The 25057-nt window shown below is 49.1% G+C and overlaps 1 protein-coding gene across 2 annotated transcripts; it reads left to right on the plus strand.

Moving 5' to 3' along the window:
- The first annotated feature begins 230 nt into the window (after positions 1–230).
- On the plus strand, positions 231–24708 carry Pkm (pyruvate kinase M1/2). Of its 2 annotated transcripts, none has more exons than XM_057766677.1 (11): positions 231–447; positions 10088–10254; positions 10939–11030; positions 14730–14861; positions 15410–15596; positions 16360–16630; positions 17622–17772; positions 18075–18227; positions 21475–21641; positions 23299–23480; positions 24050–24708. In XM_057766677.1, the coding sequence occupies exons 2-11, from the start codon at positions 10101–10103 to the stop codon at positions 24154–24156; spliced, it is 1596 nt and encodes a 531-aa protein (XP_057622660.1). In that variant the 5' UTR covers positions 231–447; positions 10088–10100; the 3' UTR covers positions 24157–24708. The 2 variants fall into 2 exon arrangements, with proteins under 2 accessions (XP_057622660.1, XP_057622659.1); XM_057766676.1 differs by lacking the exon at positions 21475–21641 and adding an exon at positions 21006–21172 and having other exon boundaries at positions 291–447.
- The last annotated feature ends 349 nt before the right edge of the window (positions 24709–25057 follow it).

A 25057-nucleotide genomic window follows, 5' to 3' on the forward strand; every position in this document is an offset into this window, starting at 1 on the left:
GGCCAAAAAGGGAGCCCTATAGAAGACTCCCAAGTCCTAAGGCAACAGGTGGCCCAGGCGCCTGGGGAACTGTAGGTGGTGGTGTCCCGGTCTCCAAGGGCGGGCCCTGCGCCCTCCCCACTTCCCCATTGGCTATCAGAATAACCAATGCGCAATTTTGGATGACTGTGTCCTTCCGCCAAGGGAGGTAGTCCTCCTCTAAAGGGCAACCTGCCTGTCCCGCCTCCACCGCGCTTCTCTCCAAAGGTGCCTAGCGAAACGCGAGAGGCGGGGCGCCGCTGGCCGCCGCGGGGATTGGGCGAGGGGCGGGGCTGCGGAGGGATTGCTGCGGCCCGCAGCTGTGATAACCTTGAGGCCCAAGAGGCGCAGTCCCGCACACCAGAGACTCGTCTCGACCCTTCAGTCGTCCGACTTGGGAATCGTTGCAGGATCCGGAGTACGCCCGAGGTGAGAGGGGAGAACCTACGCCATATGTGCCCAGGGCCGACGCCCGCTACTGGGTAACGCAGGCCTGCTTGCGCACGCGGGACCCAGACGCCTGGCATCGTGCATCCCTGTCCGGGTTGGGGGAGAAGCTACACTCGAGCACAGGTCCTGAACTTCCAAAGAAAGAGAGGCCTTACAGCCCCTTTCCCACACGCTAGTTCTGGCCCCTCTTCCTTCTCAATCTGGTTCCACCCTCTTATCTTACTGCTGCCATCCTCTCCACCCTGTTCTTTCCCACTCCGATGCTCATCCTCCTGCATTCACTAGTAGTTCTTTCGCCATTCATTTTAGCTCTGTGCTCTTCCCCTCCCTCCTTCGGTGACCTCCTTATAATCTCTCCTTGAAATAACTGCCGCTCCCCCCTTGTGCCCCGCATTTATCCTCCATTCAGGTCAGTGTGCTCTTCCCGCCCCTGTCTTCGCTACTCCGGGTCGCCCCTCCCCCTCCATTCCGGTCACGTCCGCGGCACTGCATCCCTTCAGCATCCGGATCCTCGTCCCTCCCCCTCCGCGCAACTTCCCCCGCCCCCCGCATTCTGGTCACGTCCGCCGAGTCCCCGCTAGCCCTCGTGGTCCGGTACGTGTAGGTAGGATGCAGTCAGTGGCCGTCCCGGGAGATGTATCCACGGGTTATGTAACGTCAGTCTTCCCGGTTGGCCGCTATTCCTTCCTATTTTGTGCGACCACAGATTCCTCTGGTTGCCCGCGAGGCACTGGTGCTCCGGGCTTCCCAACCCTGCGGGGCGCCTGCAAGTCCTCTCGCGCTCCATCCTGCGGTGGCGCGGCTGCACGTACGGCAGGGCGCCTGGACCAGCCGGTCGCGCTGCGCCCACGTGCTGGGGAAAGGGTGTGTGGGGGGGGTGGGCGATCAACCGAGAGAGGTTTCCTGGTGGAGCTGGAGCCCACAGAGCTCAGTCTAAATAGGGAAGCAAAATTTGTCAAGTCAATGCTGTGAGGAAGATGGAGCTGCACAGGGTGGTCCGCACGTTGGGTTTTGAAAAAGGAAAGCACCAAATCTGAAAGTTACATAAAAATCCAGTCATGGAAAGATGTCTCTCGATCACCTCTTCTAAATCCAAGGAGATTGATAGGATTAAGAGCCTCACAGTGAAGGGACAGTTCTGCGTGTGGGCAGCGGGGGGGATATAAACAGATTTTTGGAATCCCGGGGTGATTTATTTATTTTTTGAGGTGGTTCAGCCTCTGGTCCTGTGTCACGAGTAAAGGCGATTGCTCCAGGCTACTGAAGTTACTGGTCCCCGTGTAAGCAGGGGGCATATCCAATGCAGGGAGTAATCTCGGGTGAAATGCCCAGAAGAGCATGCATACGTCCCTTTTTCTCAATGAATGAGATACAGTGAGATTGAAGGTCTCCCTGCTGTTCCTATACGTTTTGAGGCTAAGCTTGGGGAGGCAGGAAGGCTCTGAATACCCAGTATCCCCTGGAAACGAATTCTCTTTGGAATCCGGTAGATGTTTACAATGTAACTACAGTTACATTGTAACTCTCCTGAGAAAGGAGCTTGCCATCTAAAGGGAGAAATGCGGCGTCCTTTGTCTTCCTCTGTAAGAGTAGAAACAAAGAGGCAGATACCCAGATCGATGTCTTCTGATTCTTGTTCCTGACGGTTCAATGTAAGACCGTTCATCCTGCTTACTTGTAGGAAGTAAGGTTTGGAGGCTGTTGCAGTAAGTTCTGTTGCCACAATACTCAGGGTGTGGCACTTTCTAGGGTGCAGAGGGGGAGGACCTTGGGTTAGGATTCAAGGTACCATTGTTAGGCAACAATTTGCCTTCTGGTGGCCTGAGGATGCTGTAGGTAAGGAGTGAGCCTGTTCTGTGGGAAAGTGAAGTTAGTGTAAACCATCACCGGGCCTGGGCAAGATGACTCAGCCTTTCAACTTAGAGGCATTTGAGAAGATTTTCTTCCTTGGGTGAGTGGGAAACCTGGTTCTTCTAGATGTAGTGAGGCCCCCTATTTAGTGAGTCAAATGCAGAACTGGCGTGCATTTCCCTAAATTAACAGGCCTCGCCCAGGCTGAGTGGTGCTGCACACAATTTTTTAATTCCAGCACTGAAGAGCAGGGCCAGGACAGGGTCTCGTTGAGTTTTAGACCAGCCAGGCTGTGAAACCCAATCTCAAGTGCGTGGGTGGCAGCAAAATGCAGGGTCTGTATACCATCCTTCTTGACTGGTAGGCACAGCAGCCTCTCAGGGAACAACCAGTATAAGGGCAGTTTCTGTGAACATCCCAGTACTCTGGAGACTCACTGGCAGATGGCTACATGTTCAGGCCAGCCTGTGCTAAATAGTGAAAATCTGTCTCAAAAGAAAAGAGCCTTGGGGCTGGGGAGATGGCTCAGAGGTTAAGAGCATTGCCTGCTCTTCCAAAGGTCCTGAGTTCAATTCCCAGCAACCACATGGTGGCTCACAGCCATCTGTAATGGGGTCTGGTGCCCTCTTCTGGCCTGCAGACAGAAAGAATATTGTATACATAATAAATAAATATATATATATATAAAAAGAAAAGAGCCTTATTCCCCAGTGAGTGACTTGGCACATTTTATAGCTGGCTACTACTCAAATCACATTGGAGTTGGATATGCCATCTGTGTGTGTGACATGAAGGCGTTGGTCACAGGAAAAGACACCTTATTTCTCAAAGCTGTTGATTTCTTAATATTGAGTAGAAGAAATGAGGAAACAGCCATGTACAGAGGTAGGGAAAAAAATCTCTTGCATTAAATTCATATTACTTGGGTTTTTAGTGTCTTTTGCTTTAGCTTTTCTGCAGGAAATCAAGAGTTGGCCAAGAACTAAGGTGGAGATTGAGGTAGAGGAAAATGAGTCACTTGCCTTTCAGTTTCTGAATCATCCCAAATACCCACAGCCGAGTTAACTGGTAAATTACAAGAATGAGTTGGCGCCTATGAGATTTTTACTGTTCTGGTAAGAGTACTTAAGGGCTGAGTCATTCCTGTAAACTTCACTCCGGTGCAGGCCGGAATAAATGACCGACTGTATGAGGACCATTCTTCCTGACATGATACTTGGATACACCGACTGGATATGGAGTAATCAGATAGGAGAGGTGAGCCCACGTGGCTGAGAGCTTGCAAACTTCTGCTGACTCTTGAGGCCAAAAGTAACACCTCAGCTAGGGACTGGGGGTGGTCTTAGAGCCACCAAGCTGTTCAGTGAGGCCACGCCCCTGCTGCAGTTTGTGCCTGTTTGCACGTAGGAGGGAGGTCTGAACTACAGTACCTCTGGTGGCCTCTGAGACGCCCCAACTTCTCCACTGAGGTCTGGGGATCTTGAGCCTCTTTCCCAAGGCCAGCTAAGTCTCTAAAGGAAGCGACATCCTTTCCAAACATTTTGACTTTAAGCCTCTTGCCATGCCCATTTTGGAGGAGTCCAAACTTCAGATTAAGAAGTAGGGAAGGGGGGCTGGAGAGATGGCTCAGTGGTTAAGAGCATTGCCTGCTATTCCAAAGGTCCTGAGTTCAATTCCCGGCAACCACATGGTGGCTCACAACTATCTGTAATGAGGTCTGGTGTCCTCTTCTGACCTGCAGACATACACACAGAATATTGTATGCATAATAAATAAATAAATAAAAAGAAGTAGGGAAGGGCTGGATGTGGTGGTGCATGCTCTTAATCTCCCCACTCAGGAGGCAGAGGCAGGTGGATCTTGAGTTTGAGGACAGCCCAAGCTCTGTAGAAGGGTTCGAGAAGTCGGGATGGAAGAATGAAATTATGGATTGAATAAAGTCAAAATACTTTTATTTTTGGAAAGTCTAAAAATACAAGTCAGTGTTGATGCTGAGTTCTGGGTGGTAGAAATGTGGGGTTTGGGGTTCCACACCCCCTTGGGAAGAGAGGCAGTAGTTGCAGTCCTATAAAGGTCACTGTAGGCAGGCACTCATGGTAAGTAGGTCAGTGCTCTTGGACAGCTGGTGCTGCCTTCCCGCTTTAATCCCCCTCCCCCACTGTGCTTCAGGGCACTCCTTTAAATGCTGAGCCTGTGCCTCCAGTTGTGGAGGCCATTGTGCATTCTGCTTACACCTAGTTCCCTGGGCTCCTAAGCCAGGGTCCAGAGCGTGGGCATCATTCCCAGAAACCCTGGCCGCTTAAACCTGCTAAGGAGGCACCATGTGCCAGCAGAACAGAAACTCCCAAATCTCCTCCTTTTGGCTCAAACTAGTTCTCTGCTCTGCAAAGCTGTGGTGGAGGGCAGGAGATCCTTGATATTGAGAACGAAGGGTTCCTTTGATCTGGCTTTCTGTCCTGAAGTAGCATGGTCTTCCTGGGTGAGGGTCCCATAATTCCACAAAAGAGTTTAAAGTAGGACTATTATAGTTCAGGGGAGGGGCACAGGAATTTAACTCCAACAGGTGGGCTTGAGTTCAGAATAGGCTGGTTGATTAATGCCAGGCCTTTCTGATAAAGAATTTGCTGAGGTTCAAGGGTAGACCTCCCCTGGGCATGGTAGCAAATGCCTTTAATCCCAGCATTCAGGAAGCAGGGGACAGACCAATGGCCCTCTTAAGTTTTAGGGTAGCCAGGACTATATATAGTAAGACCGTGTCTTAATAAATAAGCCAGGCAGTGGTGGTGCATGCATTTAATTGGGTGGCAGAGGCAGGCAAGTCTCTGAGTTCTAGGCCAGCCTGCTCTGTGGGGCTACACAGAGAAACCCTCTCTCCACACCCCAGGGTACTTTAATGGCAGCGATGATTTGGAAGATTTAATTGGTGGAGTGAGGCATGAAACTTTAGCCTGATGAGAGTGCCAGCTCTGCTGGGCGGTGGTGGTGCACGCCTTTAATCCCAGCACATGGGAGGCAGGTGAATCTCTGTGAGTTCGAGACCAGCCTGGTCTACAAGAGCTAGTTCCAGGACAGGCTCCAAAGCCACAGAGAAACCCTGTCTCGAAAAACCAAAAAAAAAAAAAAAAAAAAGAAAGAAAAGAAAAAAAAAGAGTGCCAACTCTAAGAATCAGGGTGACATTGGGCATTTATTTTCTTATTTGTTTTTATGACCTTTGTGCCTGACACGAGGGAAACAGATGGGAGGGGCAGAAGCAAGGTGATCTGAGCTGGGCCTGTACATGCCTTGGCCTGTAGGCCACACTGAAGCCTGAGCTGGAGTTTCCTTTCTCACAGAGGGGCAATGGCTCTGAGGAAGATCCTGCTGCAGGGGCTCAGCCTCAAGAGTAAGGCTCCTGCCACTGAGCACGCTGTTTGCCGCTGTCATTGGACATGCCAGGCTTCTGCTGCTGGCTGGAGGTTGGCTGTGCATGTGGGTGCCTCCTAAAGAGGAGGATGCTGGCATGGGAGGGGGCCGCATGTCCTGGCAGGAACTACTGTACCAGTCAGTAGGCAATAGGGCAAGCCCTTCATGGAGGCCCATCCTGCCCATGGAACCAAGGCTGGGGCTGCTTTCCTGGCCTGGAAAAGACCTCAGAAAGGGTATTCTATAAATATATCGATCACGCGGTTTGAGTTGTGGGGACCATGGGATAGGCAGAAGAGCCCTGGTGGGGGGCCAGAGTATTCCAGGTCAGAGCCTAGGAAGAGAAATAGCTCAGTGAGCTAGGGTCTAGATTGGTAGAGGACTTGAAACAATTGAAGTTTTCTTAGAAGTCTATTTAATTGTATCAATTCATTGATTCCATTGGCCACTTTGTATCTGGTAGCAAGATAGTCCAGTCTGCAGACTTGAGGTTAGTTCTAGGTGGGGAAAATGCATTAGGTTGTGTATCTGAGGCCAAATAGTTTGAAATTTTACCTGCTAAATTGCATTTCCGGACCCTGCAGGAAGCAGCCTTTGTCTATCAGAACATCCATGTCAGTACAAAGGTTGTGCTGTCAAAGCCCGAGAGCAGTCAAAGCAGGAAAAATTGCTGGACACTGAAGTGGAATGTACAGGTTTTGGTCATGAAATTTTTCCATGGGTTTTATTAGACACTCTGACTTTGAAGTCAATGGATGAAGTTGCCCTTCTTAGGTCGGTGAAGCTGCCCTGCGAGGCGCTCTTGTGACTGAAGGCAGAGAGCACACGTGCTTCCATTTTATCAGAGTGATCCTGAAGGGCTGATATGTGACTCTATGCTTTACATGTAATTCCCATGAGCATGGGAATAAATACATCATTTTCAAAAGCTGTTCACTTAATTTTTCCCTTTTTAAAGATTTATTTTTATTTATTTTTTAATTATTTATTTTATGCACATTGGTGCTTTCGCTTTCATATGTCTGTGAGGGTGTTGGATCCTGTGGAACTGGAGTCACAGACAGTTGTGAGCTGCCATGTGGGTGCTGGGAATCGAACCCTGGTCCTTTGGAAGAGCAGTCAGTGCTCTTAACCGCTGAGCCATCTCTCCAGTCCCCTATTTATTTTTTTCTTAAAGCGTTTCACATCAGTTTTTGTTGATGAAGAATATAATGCTGGGCACTGTAACACATGCCTTTAATCCCAGCATTAGAAAGGCAGATTTTCTAAGTTGAAAACCCGACTGGTGCATAGTATATAACATCTCCAAGAGTACATAGTGAGACAACTGTCTCAACAGGAGGGAGGGAGTGTTGTGATAAATTCTGCCACCCAGGTAACAAGGTGGTTTTTTTTTATCAGCTATGAACTGGTGATTTTGACATTTATCCTCTTGAGTCTTTTTTTTTTCTTTCATCATAAGGTGAAAGGCACCAGGCTTCTATATAAACTAGAGGTGGTATATTCCTCTAATCTCAACCTTGGGGGAAAGGCACTACATACCAAGTTCCAGGTCAGCCAAGAGGAATGATAGTAAATTATAGGTTTAAAGACAGTTCAGGCCGGGCGGTGGTGGCGCACGCCTTTAATCCCAGCACTCGGGAGGCAGAGGCAGGCGGATCTCTGTGAGTTCGAGACCAGCCTGGTCTACAGAGCTAGTTCCAGGACAGGAACCAAAGCCACAGAGAAACCCTGTCTCGAAAAACCAAAAAAAAAAAAAAAAAAAAGACAGTTCAGGGGGAGTCAGACATGCCTGTGTGTGCCCTTAACATTCGGGAAGTTGAGGTAGGAGGATCTTTGAAACCAGCTTGGGATAGTGTGAGCCTCTGCCAGAGAGAGAGAGAGAGAAGAAAACAAAGCAGTGAGGGTCCCTGAGATAGCTCAGTGGTGAAGGAAATGGTTTCTGATGACCCTCGTTCTATCCCCAGAACTCCTTGGTGGGAGGAGAAAGCAGCGTCTCTTAAGTTGTCCAGTTGTCCTCTGGTCTTTGCATAGTGCTCACACCCCCCCCAAAAAAAACTAAATATCAATTTTTGGGTGTTGGGATAAAGTACCACTGGGGAGCCAGTAAGGGGGTCACTTTTACCTCCAGGTTTTTTTTGTTTTTGTTTTTTGTTTTGTTTTGTTTTTTTGAGACAGGGTTTCTCTGTGGTTTTGGAGCCTGTCCTGGAACTAGCTCTTGTAGACCAGGCTGGTCTCAAACTCACAGAGATCCGCCTGCCTCTGCCTCCCAAGTGCTGGGATTAAAGGCATGCGCCACCTCAGCCCGGCACCTCCAGGTTTTTTTCATTAGTTTCTCGGTGTGTGTTAGTGTAGCAGCTCTAAGCAACTTCTGGTTATTAAGGTGATTACCACAGAGAACTTTAGTTACACTCAGCTTTTGCCTTAATCCTCAATCCTCATACAGCTCTCCAGGGCAAACTGTACTCAGATCTGAGCGGTCTTTCCAAGTGGGGCCAAGGAGCTGCCACCCTGAGTCAAAAAAACAGCAATATGTCACCGGAAGCCCAGGCCCAGAAGAGAAGCAAAGGTATGACCTGATCATCAGTGGCCTTGGAAGGAGACACATGACTCATGGAAAGAAGAGCTGCCTGGTGGCTTTTGGGAAAGTGGGTTCAGTGTCGGTTCCACTCACTGACTTCATAGTTATAGTCCCATCGTGGGCACAGCAAAGCTTTCGTGCCTTGTTGGCTTGATGTGCTACCCATACTGTCCCCTCAGCAGCCTCCTAAGCATGGCTGGGAGCCCTGAGAGTTCCCAGCCATGTTTGTTTCAACCATGAATTAGACAAAGGAGCTGGGGCATCCTCAGATTTGGGGAGAGGGAAGAGGCAGAACTGATTTTGACAGAGAGGTCTTAATGGGACTGAGAACAAATTCAACAAACACTGCAAGGTGCTGGGGGTTAGCCCAAGGAGACCCCGGAGGAGAGGTTGACTGTTTGGGGGAGTTAGGAATGAACCATGTTGGCCACTGGCAATAGCTGGAGGTCTCATCCCTCCTTTAGTTTTAAATTCTGCAGTGAATGTAGGGCTGCCCCCAGTAATCCCAGAACCTGGGTGACAAAGAATGAGAGCTTGTCCCCTGAAAAGTTTGCCATTTGTGTGGTTGAAGACATGTAGGCCTCTGTTTGCAGGGGATCACTAGTAGGTTGCAGAGGTCCCTGGCTGTTGCCAGATCTCAACAGGGTAACATGGACGAGCTTTATGTGCGTATTCTTCAGGCGTGCAAAAAGCACATAGTCAGTAGATTGAGGGCCCTTGAGTGGGAGGCAGGGCAGAGAGCAAGGATAAGGAGGGGCTTATTGTAGAACTTGGGCTGAAGTCTTGAGGCTCTGGGACTTTCAAAGAGCCCCTTGGTCTGAGAACTCTGGGTGAGAAGGACGCCCAACATTGCTCAAGCCTCTCAACATTTGTCAATACAAGCGTGGAGCTTCTGCAGAGTTCTGTCTTCTAACCAGCTCAGTGAGCGCTTAGTTGTAAGTCGGTAATAAAGTTAAAGCAAAGGTCATTGCAGCTGTTGGGATTGTGACCTGGGTGCCTAATTGCCTGGAACGAATGCTCAGACTACCGGGAATGTGCTACCTACCACAGATAGAGGGGAAGTCCAGATGGTCAGAACTGGGGCTGGGAAAGCCAGGTCTAACTCAGCACTTGGGAAGATCAAAGACAGTTCAAGGTCAACTTGGGCTGCGGAGTGGATTCTGTGCTCTCTGAGACTGGCTACTGTGTGCAATTCTGTTTCCAAGGTTACAGGCGACTCCTTAGTCAAATTGTAATGACTTCGGAGCTATTCCAGTTCTCTTGTGTGCAAAATTGGCTTTGTGTGTCTTGCAAATGTTGCTGTTTTTGCTAAAGAATTCTGGGATTTTTGCCTAATAGAAGCTAAAGAATAAACCTAGCCAATGAAACCAGTGAAAACCTAGCGCTCTGGAGCTAAAAAGGACTTATTTGGGAGGATTTTTCTTCTTACAGCGTTGGGGAAGTTTCTTCATGTATGTAAAGTGTTCTTTGTTGTGTTGGTGTGAAGCTGTCACAGCTGACAGCAGCTCATGTCTGAATCCTGCTCACACTGCTTCCCTGGGACTATGTGCATTGGATAGGAAGTGACTTTCATTCATCAAGGTCTTTGCTGTTTGCTCACGGTCACATGAGCCCTTTTCCCAATTTGAGGAGCATCCACATAACCAGCACGTGCCAGGCCTCTGTGACTTGTACACAGAGCAACCGTATTGGGTTAATGTGTAAGTGGGAGACGGCCGCCTCTGCCAAGCGGCTCATTCGACACGGCCAGTCTAGTTCACACTCTTCACCTCTCTGGGCCCCAGGACCTCAGGAACCATGCCGAAGCCACACAGCGAAGCAGGTACTGCCTTCATTCAAACCCAGCAGCTGCATGCAGCCATGGCTGACACCTTCTTGGAACATATGTGCCGCCTGGACATTGACTCCGCACCCATCACGGCCCGCAACACTGGCATCATTTGTACCATTGGTGAGTGTGGCCTTCCCCTAAATGGAAGCTTCCTGCCTCATTGTCTCCTGAAAAGCGAAACGATTACAAAGCTAATCTAGGTTCTAAGTGGGGCCCTGTACACATTTCTAGGGGGAACAGAAGCCATGGGAAGCGGGTATGGAGAATTAGTACACCTAGTTTTCTGCAATAGGTGGAGTTCAGGGTGTCTTCCTTAGTGGGTCTTTGTAGGAGGATTTCAGAGACCTTAGATCATTTTTGTTTTGTTTTTTTCAAGACTGGGTTTCTTTGTAATAAATAAGCCTGGCTGTCTTAGAACTCACTTTGCAGACCAAGCTGGCCTCACTTACTGATATCCACCCAAGTGCTGGGATTAAAGGTATCACCTGGCCAGATCTTTTTCATGTGGTCTGTGTCACCAACATCAGTAGTTAGAAGGGAAGGGAAGTTAGTCTTGAAGGGAAAGAACTGCCTGGCTCTTCCCTCCACTTGCCTGAGTATGTGGGGCCCTGAAGAAATTGTAGAAAATGACAGTATTTTTCCTCATATCTAAATTAAAGTTGACTAGAATAATACTTTCTGTTAGTTTTTGGAGTTAATGGTTAAACAATCAAAGGATGAAGAGTTTGGATGTTGAACAGATTTTTGCACATTTTCCTGAGTGTTCATGGCTTGTTCACCGTGGCTTTCAATGTTTGTCAATAGGTCCTGCTTCCCGGTCTGTGGAGATGCTGAAGGAGATGATCAAGTCAGGAATGAATGTGGCTCGTCTCAATTTCTCTCATGGAACTCATGAGGTGGGCCTTGGCTGGGTTGCTGGGATATTGATGGAAAACAGGAGGTTTGGTGTTCGTTCACAAAGATAGCTTCCAACAGGTGTGAATCTGGGTTTCTCTGGGAATGAGACATGGTCCTAGCCCATCCCTGATTCCTCCCTCCTACCACCTTCATTGGCCTAGACAAACAAGGCCTGCTTTGTCAGGGACCGGGGCTGTCTCTGCCTTTAACCTTCACAAAAGAAGGCAGGAAGGGTTTATCTGGAAACCCCTCTAGGCTATCGTGTGTCTTTGCTCCACACATGACGTCCACGCCTGAGGGTTTCTGCAATGGCTCCTATGGATCTGGTGAACAAAAGGTCATACAGAAGATTGCTTCTGACCTAGTTCAGTCCCAAGTCCCAAGCTGGTTAGGCAGGTCCAGGGGGTCTCCACTTGAGGCTGAGTCTAGTGCCCTTCGGAGGAGAGAGGTAGGAATGAGCTGGGGCTGGTCCTTAGATGTTCTGACTGATGCTGATGGGGGCCATACACAGGGAGCAGGTCCTTAGATGTTCTGACTGATGCTGATGGGGGCCATACACAGGGAGCAGGTCCTTAGATGTTCTGACTGATGCTGGTGGGGGCCATACACAGGGAGCAGGTCCTTAGATGTTCTGACTGATGCTGATGGGGGCCATACACAGGGAGCAGGTCCTTAGATGTTCTGACTGATGCTGGTGGGGGCCATACACAGGGAGCAGATGGAAGCTGTTAGAAAAGCCCATTTGTCCGGTGCTTTCAGGTTTCGAACAATCCATCCTTTCGGTTGGGCAGATGGAGACATCTTAGAGCTACCTTTCAAATACTTTTCATGCTTCACTGTGGATTTCCTACTGGCATTGATGGAGGGGGACAGTCCACCCTGGTTTCTTTATGTTCTGTTCAGAGTGCTCTATTTTGCCCTCTGACCTTTGGGAGTTGTTTGAACTAAAAATAGAGGCAGAAGAGCAGTCCAAGAAGTGAACCCCTTATTCCCAGAACATGAGAACTCTTCATCATAGATGCCCTAACCCATATTCTATAAACAGCCCGATGAAGGCCAGCTCCCAAATGTCATGCATGGTGCCTAGGATAGTCCAGTAGGCACCTAAGTATTTATGGGTATGGAACACATCCTTGTTAGGTGTGGTAGCATAAAACCTGAAGCAGAAATGAGTTCAAGGCCAGCTTGGGATACGTGTCGTCTGGAGGCAGCCTCAGAAACATAAATGTAGCAGGGTCCTGTTGCAAAACAAAAAGAGGGAGAGATCGATGCTTTCCATGTTCCGCTGCTCTTGGCAGGAGCTACCTGGAATAAACTCAAGGGAAAGTCTAACCCAGAGGCAGAATTAGATCCACTTGCAAGCAGAGTCTGTGTGGTCTCTGGTTTGCAGGATGGGCAAAAATAAATTTGGGGACATGACCTTTAGGTTTCGTGGCTTCTTGAGTCCAGTAAAATAATACCACGCAGCTGAGATGGCAGTGGCTAGTGAGGTCATTGAGACCTGGGTGAGGCCAACTCCAGCTTGACTTTTTTTAAACTATAACAGGCATTTGGAGATTATCTGTACTTTGAATCTTATTCATAGATTGACCTTTTATTTATTTTTTTATTTATTTGTTGCCCTTAAATTTATTTTTAGGTTTTATACTGAGGTGAGGTTAGCCCTTTTGGGAAGCTGATCTGAAGTTGTTCTGTTAGGGCGTGTGATTTAAGCAGCCTGACTGCGTGTCAGATCTTTTACTGCATTTGTTCCTTCTGTGAAGAACCAGGGTATGTTTTGCTGCAATCTTGGTGGTTTAAGTACTCCTTGAGACACTGAAATTGCACTCCCTCCCTCTGACAGGAACATCTACCAGCTGCATGTGATCCTTTGGCAGCCTCTTAATTGCACCTCTTGCTGTTCACATGGGCGAGATGTGTGTTTCCCTGCTGCGCAGGCAGGGCTGTACTGCCACGCTGACTTTTTTAAACGGCCTAAATTTAGAGCCCCGAGAAGGAGGACACCGATGGGCACCAGTTGTCACCATTTGGTAACAGGCCAGCAAAGTCATAGCTACGACAGTGGAAGACCTCCAATGATAGACCTCCCAGTGTTTTAGGTATTGGGGTTATAGTGCAGTTTTATGCACGAGGCCGAGATGTGTGTTTGTTTAGGACACTTATGGGCTGAAGTGTGTAACTCGGTAAGCACAAATCTGGGTTCAGCCTCACTTATACCTACAGAAATATCTTGTGCCAGTGGGAAAGGTTGTAGGCCCTATAAAGTAGATATTATACAGCCATAATTCTTCAATGGAGGGCTGGAGAGATGGCTCAGTGGTTAAGAGCATTGCCTGCTCTTCCAAAGGTCCTAAGTTCAATTCCCAGCAACCACATGGTGGCTCACAACCATCTGTAATGAGGTCTGGTGTCCTCTTCTGGCCTGCAGGCATACACACAGACAGAATATTGTACTCATAATAAATAAATAAATATTTAAAAAATTCTTCAATGGAGAAGCCGGACCGTGGTGGCGCATGCCTTTAATCCCAGCACTTGGGAGGCAGAGGCAGGTGGATCTCCATGAGTTCGAGACCAGCCTGGTCTACAAGAGCTAGTTCCAGGACAGGCTCCAAAACCAGAGAGAAACCCTGTCTCGAAAAACCAAAAAAAAAAAAAAAAAAAAAAAAAATTCCTCAATGGAAATGAACTACTATAAGGCAGTCAGTAGTCACTGTTGAGGACTGGTTCTGTCTCTGGCCTTGTCTCCTAGAGATAACAGGCTTGCAGGTGTCTTTCCTGCCCGCTGGTTAAAGGACAAAGCCCATAAAGTGATGTAATAAATGGCCCGGTATCAGTGGTGTCACATGGATCTGCATCATCCACAAATTCTTGGTCTGCCTTGGCTGAGTCCCAGGTAGAGGAAGGAAAAGTCCTCTGGGCAGTCCGGTGTTTCAAACTATCAAAGGGCAGTTGTGTCAGCGATGGGCCACTGGTCACCCGTCGCGTCTCTACACCTGAGAAAGTGATTGTGAAAGAGGTGTCTGTATGACTGAGCAATGAGCGTTCAGCTTGGGCCATTGGCCACTTAAGTCAACAACTTTGAGTTTGAATTGAAGTTGGGATCGATAATGGAAACAGACCGCCACAGACTGCCAGGGCAGACATCAAACACAGGTCTGGGTTCTTTACCTGCCTCAGTCTTTAGCCTAGGGTTACTGAAGGTACACACACACAGCTGCTTTAAAAGCAGGTTAGGGCCGGGCGATGGTGGTGCACGCCTTTAATCCCAGCACTCGGGAGGCAGAGGCAGGCGGATCTCTGTGAGTTTGAGACCAGCCTGGTCTACAGAGCTAGTTCCAGGACAGGCTCCAAAGCCACAGAGAAACCCTGTCTCGAAAAACCAAAAAAAAAAAAAAAAAAAAAAAAAAAGACAGGTTAGGGTCACATTCTTGCTTATGATGGGTTTGGTGGCAGTATTCTGGAATGTTCCCAAGATTTGTATTAAGATGATGCTGTGGTAGATGTGTTCAAAGCTGTCGCCATGAGAGGTGGTGACGCTGTCATAGAAGGAAGAGTGTGCACTGCTATGATTAGGGGGTAGGGAAGATTCGATTTTAGATACTTGTGATCTGTCAACTTGGCCTCCAAGGTAGAGAATAGGAACTGGTGTCAGGTATGTAGGGCAACCTGGCAATCAGTCTCCCTTCTTTATCCAGTACCATGCGGAAACTATCAAGAACGTGCGTGCAGCCACAGAAAGCTTCGCCTCAGATCCCATTCTTTACCGGCCTGTTGCTGTGGCTCTGGACACAAAGGGGCCTGAGATCCGGACTGGACTCATCAAAGGCGTGAGTATCCTAGGAAGCCAGGCGTGCCATGGGTGCAAGCTGCCCTGCCTTTCTGGTGGCTTTCTGACTTCTGACTCTCTGGGTGGGTATTTTAGAACTTAGGTCTACAAATGATGGGGGTTTGAATGTTGGTGTTTTGTGTGACTGTGCATCACATATATGCGTGTATCCCCTGGGACTGGGGTTCATGCGTGTCTGTGAAGTGCCAGATCTTCTGCGTGAAAAATAAGTGCTCTTCATCTCTCAAGCCCCAAATGAGAATATTTTATTCTTTGCCATTTTCATCTGCATAGCTAGGAAATATTATGTATCGAGGGTATTATTGGATTTTTTTTTCCCAAGCCTTTTAGGTCTCCCTGTGATGAACAGGTGTTTTTTTTTGTTTTTGTTTTTTGTTTTTTGTTTTTTTTTTGGTCCTATTTCCTCAAAATATACAAAGGCAGCATAAGAATTTATTCAGAGGAAGAAGGATTCTTGGTGTTTGAGCCTCCCAGTCAGGAGTGCTGCCTCCTGCAGTTCACACCACATGTTTTATCTTGACTCTGCAGAGCGGCACTGCAGAAGTTGAGCTGAAGAAGGGAGCTACCCTGAAGATCACCCTGGACAATGCCTACATGGAGAAGTGTGACGAGAACACCCTGTGGCTGGACTATAAGAACATCTGCAAGGTGGTGGAAGTGGGCAGCAAGATCTATGTGGATGATGGGCTCATTTCACTGCAGGTGAAGGAGAAAGGTACGTCTGGGCACAGTCCGTGGATGGTTCCCATCTCCAGAACTCTGTGAAATTGAATGTATTAGATAGAACTCCTTTGGAGAAGCACTCCCTAGCATGTATGAAGGTCTGGCTTCCGTCCCCAGAGGATCTGAAGTTTATTCTTTGTCTGCGTCCCTGGCCCATCTAAAATGTCTTAAAAACTCAAAACCCCACCGAGGGCCAAGTGGTTGGTACACGCCTTTATCCTTCAGTCCTAGCACAGTGGGAGGTGGGTCCCAATATGATGTGTATGATACTCCTTTGTCCATTTGAATACTGATTAAGATCACTTCTTGGTGATTTGTTTAAGTGGTTTTTGGGTATTCATGGTTACATTTGTTTTTAAGAAAGGATTTTCTGTAGCCTGAACTGAGATTAACTGAGGCTGGCCTTGAACTCCTTTTTCACCACACCTGACCATTTGTCTTTGTTTTGAGGCCAGGCCTCACTTTAGCCCTGGCTGGCTTGGAATTCACTGGGTGTAGACCATGTTAAGTCTTCGAGTTTTATCTGCATCTGCCTCTTGAGTACTAGGGCTAGCACATCGACAACTTAAATTCCTTAGCAACCTGGGAGTATTGTTTATAGGTGAGGACATGGACTCACTTCCTCATGGCTCCAGTGTCCTCACTGTGATGTGGCATGTGTTTCACTGAATTCAGGGACTGGGGCAGGGGACCCTGCTGCTGGTCTCCCACAAGATGGACCCTCATCACTTTGGTCCTCCACCTCTCTTATGCAGGCGCTGACTTCCTGGTGACAGAGGTGGAGAATGGTGGTTCCTTGGGCAGCAAGAAGGGGGTGAACCTCCCTGGAGCCGCTGTGGACCTCCCTGCTGTGTCAGAAAAGGACATCCAGGACCTGAAGTTTGGGGTGGAGCAGGATGTAGACATGGTGTTTGCGTCTTTCATCCGCAAGGCAGCTGATGTGCATGAGGTTAGGAAGGTCCTGGGAGAGAAGGGCAAGAACATCAAGATCATCAGCAAAATCGAGAACCACGAAGGCGTCCGCAGGTGAGTCCTGGGACCCCTTTCATGGCCCAGCCCTCTGGAGGGGAAGGTGTGGCCTGGTGGGCATCATAGGGCCCTTTATTTTGGGGCCTACTTGGAAGCTCAGGTCCTGGTATCCACTTGTAGCCTCATAATATTTGATTAAAAGACATAATCCGGTGGGCAGTGATGGTGCACACCTTTAATCCCAGCACTTGGGAGGTAGAGGCGGGCGGATCTCTGTAAGTTTGAGGCCAACCTGGTCTACAGAGTGAGTTTCAGGATAGATCTCCAAAGACCCAGAGAAACCCTCTCTCAACAAACAGACATAATGATGCTGACGAAGAGTGTTCCAGTCAGCTTCCCATAGGACATCACGTGATGCTTTGGTTAAGTTGGTGCTTGTGGAAATGAGGCAAAATAGTTTGACTAGTTTGACATCTGTTCTGTCTTTTTTTTTTTTTTTTTTTTTTTGGTTTTTCGAGACAGGGCTTCTCTGTGGTTTTGGAGCCTGTCTTGGAACTAGCTCTGGTAGACCAGGCTGGTCTCGAACTCACAGAGATTCGCCTGCCTCTGCCTCCCAAGTGCTGGGATTAAAGCCGTGCGCCACCACCGCCCGGCCTGTTCTGTCTTGATAAGCCATACGCAATGGTGGATCTTGGTGTTCCTTCAGCCCTAGGGGGACTTGGATGGAGCACCACAAAGGATGCTCTCAGAATCCTGAGCTAAATGAATCTGTGGGCCTTTGTAGAAGCACTGGCTGCCTCATTCTCTCTTAAGGAAGTACTGATTAGAGAAGGCACGATAGATGGGATCTAAGATACAGACGATGGACCTCATCCCTCCCTCAGTGGTGTTGAAGCTCAGCAGGCAACATCATCAACCTTCTCTGAGCTATCTTGGTGCCCCATCCCTTCTGTGTGCCTGCGGGTGTGACCCTCGAGGATCTTGGGAAAACATCTGTCCATCCTTTGTTTTGGGCTTCCTGTTCTATATTACCTTTATTTCTGCTCAGGTTTGATGAGATTTTAGAGGCCAGTGATGGGATCATGGTGGCTCGTGGCGACTTGGGCATTGAGATTCCTGCAGAGAAGGTCTTCCTGGCTCAGAAGATGATGATTGGACGATGCAACCGAGCTGGGAAGCCGGTTATCTGCGCCACACAGGCATGTGCTCCTCCCTTTGTTCACGTACTATGGTTAAGAGATCCGGGTCACCGGGCGATGGTTTGTGCACACCTTAATCCCATGACAGCCAAGGCTGTTACACAGAGAAACCCTGCCTCAAAAAGAGAGAGACCTCTTGGTCTTGTCCCATAGTCCCTGTTCTCTAGACGTGTGCGCCTGTACGGAGCGCTTCGTGCACCTGCACACTATCCAGGGAGTCATCTTGGCAATTACTTATCACTGCATATGGCCCAGAGTCTCACCCTGGTCTCAGCAGATGCTCTTGTCTGTCCCCTCCTTAGATGCTGGAGAGCATGATCAAGAAGCCCCGCCCCACCCGTGCTGAGGGCAGTGATGTGGCCAATGCTGTCCTAGATGGAGCAGACTGCATCATGCTGTCAGGGGAGACCGCCAAAGGGGACTACCCTCTAGAGGCCGTTCGCATGCAGCACCTGGTAAGTCCTTAGAGCAGAGGCTTCTGCATCCTCTCCCACGGTTTCTCCTTTCCCCCATGTCACAGCAAAGAGTGAGATTGTGTGTGGGGGAGTGCTTCTTGATTTTCCTGTTGTGCTTTCACTGCCTCTGTCCTGCCCCACTTTCTCCTGCTATGGAGGATGCCTCTTTCATTACATAGGCCACATCTGGCAAAAGAAAGGATTTAAGTCCTAGGATGCAGTCAGGATGCGTTGGATCTTGATGGTCCAAAGGGCTCTATTTTTAAAAAGCCAAGAGTTTGTTTGCAGCTGGTGTCTTGGTTTGGCTTACAGTTTGATGCTCTGCTCGTGCCATGAACAGATGCTTCTCCACTGCAGGCTTGTCCCACACTGAGCTGTTCTGAGCTGCAATTGCATGGTGCCTGTGTCCTGGAACTGCATCTCTTTCTGTGCCAGCCAGACCCAGAGCAGGGCTACAGATGAGCTAGGGTGGAGGGCAGGTGCGGAATTCAGCAGGCTCTGGGCTCACTATGAAGAAGACTTTTCTCCGGGAGTATGTTCTTTCAGACTTCCAGCTCTGATCAGATACCATGCTGAGAGTCAAGCCTCAAGTCCAGTATTCAGAGAATGAGGCAGGATTAGCTAAGAGTTTGAGCTGAAGCTTCTCCTGCTGACTGCTTCTCATAGGTGGAGACCCAGGTTTTCAGCCCTATATTCTGCCCTGGAACTTCCAAAGAGTTGACTCAGGAGCCAGTTGCAGGGCTGCTTACTTCTGCCTGGTGAAAGAGTATTGTGAATTAATTTTTTTTGAGCTTTTGTTCCATTTTCAGCCAGCAATGGACCCCTATCCTTTTTTTGAACCCAGTTTCCCACAAACCCCCAAATTTAAGACGTCTGAGAAGAGAGAAAACAGCACCCTCTGGCTTAGCCATCTTGCCTTTCTTTCTTGCATATCTATCCAGTTATTAAGTTTGTGCAGATTCCAGGGGGAATTGTATTCTTGACTGTGTGACCTTTTCTGTGGCTTCTTATGTGTGCCTGTATTGAAGCTGACAGAGGCCAGCCCTGTCCTGGAAGTGTGTGTGACTTGGGCCTCTGGCTCATCACATGCTTGTGTCATGCGATTGTTGTTCACATTAATATTGTGTCTTCACACAGCTCCCGTGGCAGGAAAGTGCTTTTCTTCCAGAAAACCGTGTGTTCCGTCACCTCCACAGTCACTGCCTCCCTGGTTTTACACCATACACCCCTTTTCTAGCTACCTGCTTAGTTGTGTGAACTGGCCACAGAGTGGTCAGGAACAGGTTATGGCTGACTTTGACCATATTTTGAAGCACGCAACCACAGAGATGTATGTATAGCTGTGGGCAGGTTGTGTGACCTCAAGACCTTGCCCTAAGATGAGCTTGATGAGATTAATTATAGTCTTAGCAATAAACATTTACTGCCATCATTAAATGTTAGGCCTCTGAACATGTTGATGTAATCTTTGTGGCCTCAATTTGTAAATGTAAATCACATGTGATTGATGTGGGCTTGAGCCCAGTATGCTGTCTATAGGGCCTGCTTGCTGTCTGTTTGCTGCACCGTGTTGGAGCAGCGGATGTGGACAGGTCTCCTAGAGTCCGGCTTAGTTCTTATGTCTATGTCCTGTCTTCCATGCCTTGGTCTTTCCTATGAACAGACAACTTAGAACCTCGAGGCTGGGATTGCATGGCGCTGCTGGGTCAGACAGTGGCTGCCCCTTCATGGAGTCCAAGCCTCTCCTGCCATCCATTAACACTCAGCCTCTCCCCTTACCTGTCTGCTGTCTCCTCCTGTGTCTAACTGCAGTTCATGACCTGTAATCATGAGCTAGGCACCCCAGCTATGGTGGTTTGTCCTTTGCGCTGCGTGTATTCTGTTCTTGACCAAAAGAGTACTTTCCGCCTGTGAATCTGCTTCTGCTATCAAATCCGTGAAATGATTTGCTGGTCCTTCTCATCCCTCCCATACTAAGATGCTGGTGGTTATTGCTTTTCAATTCTCTGAAATTGATATTACCTAATACCTGGTCTTACCTGAGCAGGTAGTTTGTATTGTAACTCACTTGCCATCTTGCAATGGTTTTAATTGTTAAGTTTAATCCGTGTCTTGAGATATCCCCGCATGCTTTCATAGGCACTGGTCTCTTCACATGGCTGCTCATTGTACTACTCTCGAGTGAGCCAAAGTTTCCACGGCTCTGTTTAGGACTGGTACACTTGTTCTTTTGACCCTTGACCCCAGCTTGCAGAACTGCCTCAACGTTTCCACTGTAAACTCTGAGCAAAAGCTCCTGCACCTGTAGGTTGTTGTAGGCAGACAGCCATGTGAAGAGGGTTCTAGGGCCTTTTCCTTCCTGTAAGCTGTGTCATGAGGCAGTGTGGTCAGTGGGAGTGATGTGGCCTCCACCTTGGCATCTTTCTGTGATAAGGTCCTAGGGCCTAGATCACTCTGTCCCTTTAAACCTGATGGTGCATTCCCATGGTCCCAGCACTTGGAAGGCTGGGGCAAAGAATGATTCAAGGTCAGTGAGGGCCACAGAGAAAGATCTTACCTTAAAAGCTCAAATGGGGGTATGGGAGTGCTTAGAAAATAAATAAATCAAAGGGGAAGATCCCAACAGGGAATGGAGGAACTGTTTGACCACCCTGCCTCTGTATCTGCACGGGACAGGCTTCACTGCTTCCTCTGATTAACCCCCGTCTTTCCATGTGTTGTCTCCTATTTCCGCCTTCTTCATCCCTCTTCCTTACCCTCCTACCCTAAACCTTACAGATAGCTCGAGAGGCTGAGGCAGCCATGTTCCACCGTCTGCTGTTTGAAGAACTTGTGCGGGCCTCCAGTCACTCCACAGACCTCATGGAGGCCATGGCCATGGGCAGCGTGGAGGCTTCTTATAAGTGTTTAGCGGCAGCTTTGATAGTTCTGACGGAGTCTGGCAGGTAGGGCCCTAATGGCAGGTATTGGTATAGGATAACTGCTCTGCTCCAGCCACCTCAGGAGGTCATGATAGGACAGGACCAAAGGATTCTCTGTGGGCACACTGGAAGTCACAGGCACCGGTGCAGGATGGTTTCTGTAGAATTTTTGATCTTGCTCACTTCAGAGCACTCTGCTCCTGGCCTTTTTGTGCCGGGGACATCTTCTCTGTTGTCTGTGACTTCTCCCTCTCCATTTGTGCTAAAGCTCTGACAAAAGCCGTGTCCCCCCCCTTCGTCCCTCTGGACGGATGTTGCTCCCCCAGATTGCCCGTGAGGCAGAGGCCGCCATCTACCACCTGCAGTTATTCGAGGAACTCCGCCGTCTGGCGCCTATTACCAGCGACCCCACAGAAGCTGCTGCCGTGGGTGCTGTGGAGGCCTCTTTCAAGTGCTGCAGTGGGGCCATTATCGTGCTCACCAAGTCTGGCAGGTAGGAGGCGGCAGTGGCTCCCTGGGGATGTCCTGCTCAATTGACATCCCTCCTTGGGGATGCTGAGAGTGGCTTTGGGCCAAGTTTGGCTGCCACCAAAGGACTCCAGACAGCACTCAGGTATGCCAAACCATTTGGCTCCAGTGTACGTTCACAGCCTGCCTCACAATGAACTGGAAGCAAATAGTAAGTTTTGCTTAGTTTAGTTACCATGGGGTCTTTACAAATTCAGTTTGGAGGGCTGATGAGATGGCTCAGCTGGTAAAATTGCTATGTAAGCCTGGCCTGTATTCGGTCCCCCGAATCCATGGAAGGAGGAGCACGCTGATTTCTGATGTCACACATGCCGGCAGGCACACACTATAACAACGATAAGCATTATAAAGTTCCACTTGGAGGGGTTGGCTGTAACATCTCAGTGGGTAAAGCATGAGAATCTGAAGTTGGATCCAGCACCTGTGGCAAAAATGCATGCAGACAGGATACTGTGGGCTTCCCAGCGAGCCAATCAAGAAATTGGGGGGGGTGTACTTGCCCCTGACTGCTTAGCACCTACATGGTAGCTCACAACTGCATAGCTCTAGTCTTGGAGGAATCCAGTGCCCTCCTCTAACCCCACAGGCATTACATGCATGTGACACACACACAGGTGCACACTTGGGCAAAATACCCTTGCACATAAAGTGAAAAAGAATAATGTGGGAGAGTATTAGAGAAAGATACCCACTATCGACCTCTGCCTTCTGTGTGTGGGTACCACACATGCTAAACAACACATAAGTAAAAATATCCAGGTATGATGTCCCATGTCTATAACCTCAGTGCTCATGAGTCAGGGCAAGTAAGGTCACAAGTTTGAGTCTAACCTGGGCTAAGCCTGTGCTTTTGGAATGAGTAGCAGTTGGTGGGTTCTCAGGAGCTCCAAGATAGAAGGTCTGGGCTAATCTTTGTGCCTCAGCACTGCCTGCACTTTGGCTCTAGACTTCTGGGGTTTCACCAGAGTTCCTGATTGCAGCAACCACCTCTTTCCTTTAAAGCCTGTTGATCCAGCATGAAGAAGGGTATTCTCTGCTGGGCTTTGTCTCCCAGTACCTCTTGGATGTCTTCAGAGCCAGCCGGTTCAGTTAATTCAGTGTTTCTGAAACACGTGCTCGAAGTAGACACTTGTCACAAGGTTAAGGAGGGATCCCTCCATCCCCAAAGGATCTAGATGGGAGAAGCATTCCTATACCTGCTTTTTTTTATCAAGTGTGTTTGGGGCACTAGAGTTCAGCTGCTGGGATTGCCTTAGTATTGCAGTCTTATTGGCTCCCAGGGTCTGACCCTTGCTGCTGCTCTTTCCAGATGCCAGAAGTCAGAGCTCGACATGTGTTGCTTGGTTTGTATATGTTGCTAGCAGCTGTAGGTGCTAGTGAGATTGGACCAATTGCCTCCCCCTTCTTGGAAGGGGTTCTAGCTATGGAACTGCCGATACTGAAACAAGCACAGACAGCGGAGGGCAGAGTGGAGAGGCTTTCTGGTCCTTGGAGCAGAGTAAGCTTCCAGTGGGAGAAGCCTGTGGCTCAGGGTTGTATTGCTATATTGAAGGTGCTTCCTGTCTCCTGGGTCTTGTGACACTGTTTAATGAACGGTCTATCCAACCTGTTCCCCATCCCAGGAGTGCTCACCAGGTGGCCAGGTACCGCCCGCGTGCGCCCATCATTGCTGTGACGCGCAATCCCCAGACAGCTCGCCAGGCCCATTTGTACCGTGGCATCTTCCCTGTGCTGTGTAAGGATGCAGTGCAGGACGCCTGGGCTGAGGATGTAGACCTCCGTGTGAATTTGGCCATGAATGTTGGTATGTAGCTGGAAGCAAGATGTTGGGCAGTGGCTTTGCTGGGGTTCCTCAAACTATCATTCTCTCCAGTCCTGGGCTGAGCCTGGCTGTCCTCACCCTCTGTTTGGTGCCCAAGGCAAAATTAATTGCCTCTACTCATTACTGAGGTTTTCTTAAGCATGACTGGAGTTACTTTGCTGTGGGTGGAACTCACAGATTATTGTCTTTTCCTGTATATGGTTGGATATCAGGAGATGAGAGGACTCTGACCTTGGGGAAGGCTGGCCAAGTATAAACTGACTGATCTCCAAAGGTCCCTGCAGTCTGTACTCAGCCTTTGTTTAGGCTAGGAGACTAGCGCCATCTTGTGGTAGGAAGAAGGATTGGTCCGGCAGTGTAGTCTCCTACCAGCATTGTGTTTGTAGATGGTAGCTCTGGGCATTTGCTCTGGTATGCCCCTTCCTGGCTGGTGTCTGGGCTAGGAGGTAAGCGCCACCTTTTGGTGAGAGAGAGTAATGGTTGTTCAGTGGGGCCTTGGGGCAGTTACCCCAAGTGTAAACCTCTACTCACCAACCTTTCTGCTTTTTCAGGCAAGGCCCGAGGCTTCTTCAAGAAGGGAGATGTGGTCATTGTGCTGACTGGGTGGCGCCCTGGCTCTGGCTTCACCAACACCATGCGTGTAGTGCCTGTGCCTTGATGGCCCTCTGGAGCCCCTCTTCTAGCCCCTGTCCCATCCCCTCCCCCATCCCATCCATTAGGCCAGCAACGCTTGTAGTGCTCACTCTGGGCCAGAGTGTGGCGCTGGTGGGCTGGGACACCCGGGAAAATTACTGTCGCTGAAACATGGAATAGAGCCCAGCTGTCTGTCTATCATATGTCCCTACCCAAGCCAGGGGTGACAGAGGAATGCAGAATTGGAAACCCTCTGGCTTTATCACAAAGGGGCAGCAACATCTCTTGTGTACTTTGCTCCTGTAGAAAGTTGTCCAGAGAACTCCCAGGCCTGGAGTCAGGAGACAGCAAGAGTAGGGGCTTAGGGCACAGGGCCCAGGTTCCTGTGTAGATAATAACCTCTGGCCCAGGGCCGGACTTGCTTCCCCAACAGCTTTGGCCTCCCCCACTGCTCGCTGCGCACTTCTCAGCTGTCACTGCAGTCACACCCTGCGCTCCACCTCCATTCTACTGTGCGGCATCTCCAGGCCTGTTGCTATAGTGCCCACCTGAGTGTCAATAAACAGCAGCTGAAGCACCTGTGTCCTGTTCCTTTCTGCTGGGGGGGGGGGTAGTGGTTGAACCCCACCCTCTGAGCAGGTGAAAATGACAAACGGTCTTGTACCCAGCCATGGTTCCCCCAGTTCACCTGCAGGGAAGGGCTAAGCCATTGGATACTATACATTCACTGGATGTCCAAATTGCCTCCAGCCCCAAGGCTAGGTGTGTTGGAAAGCTCGTTCTATTCTCCACAAAGACTGGGTACAACTCCCACCTAGCACCTATAATGGAGTTATGTGCTGGCGCCAACCACTGCCTTAGAAGGTGCTGTAGGATGAATCCCTGCAATTAAACACAGCCTCTCTAGAATAAGGGTCGGGGTAAGA

This window comes from Chionomys nivalis, chromosome 4 (assembly GCF_950005125.1).
Source record: "Chionomys nivalis chromosome 4, mChiNiv1.1, whole genome shotgun sequence".
NCBI lineage: Eukaryota > Metazoa > Chordata > Mammalia > Rodentia > Cricetidae > Chionomys > Chionomys nivalis.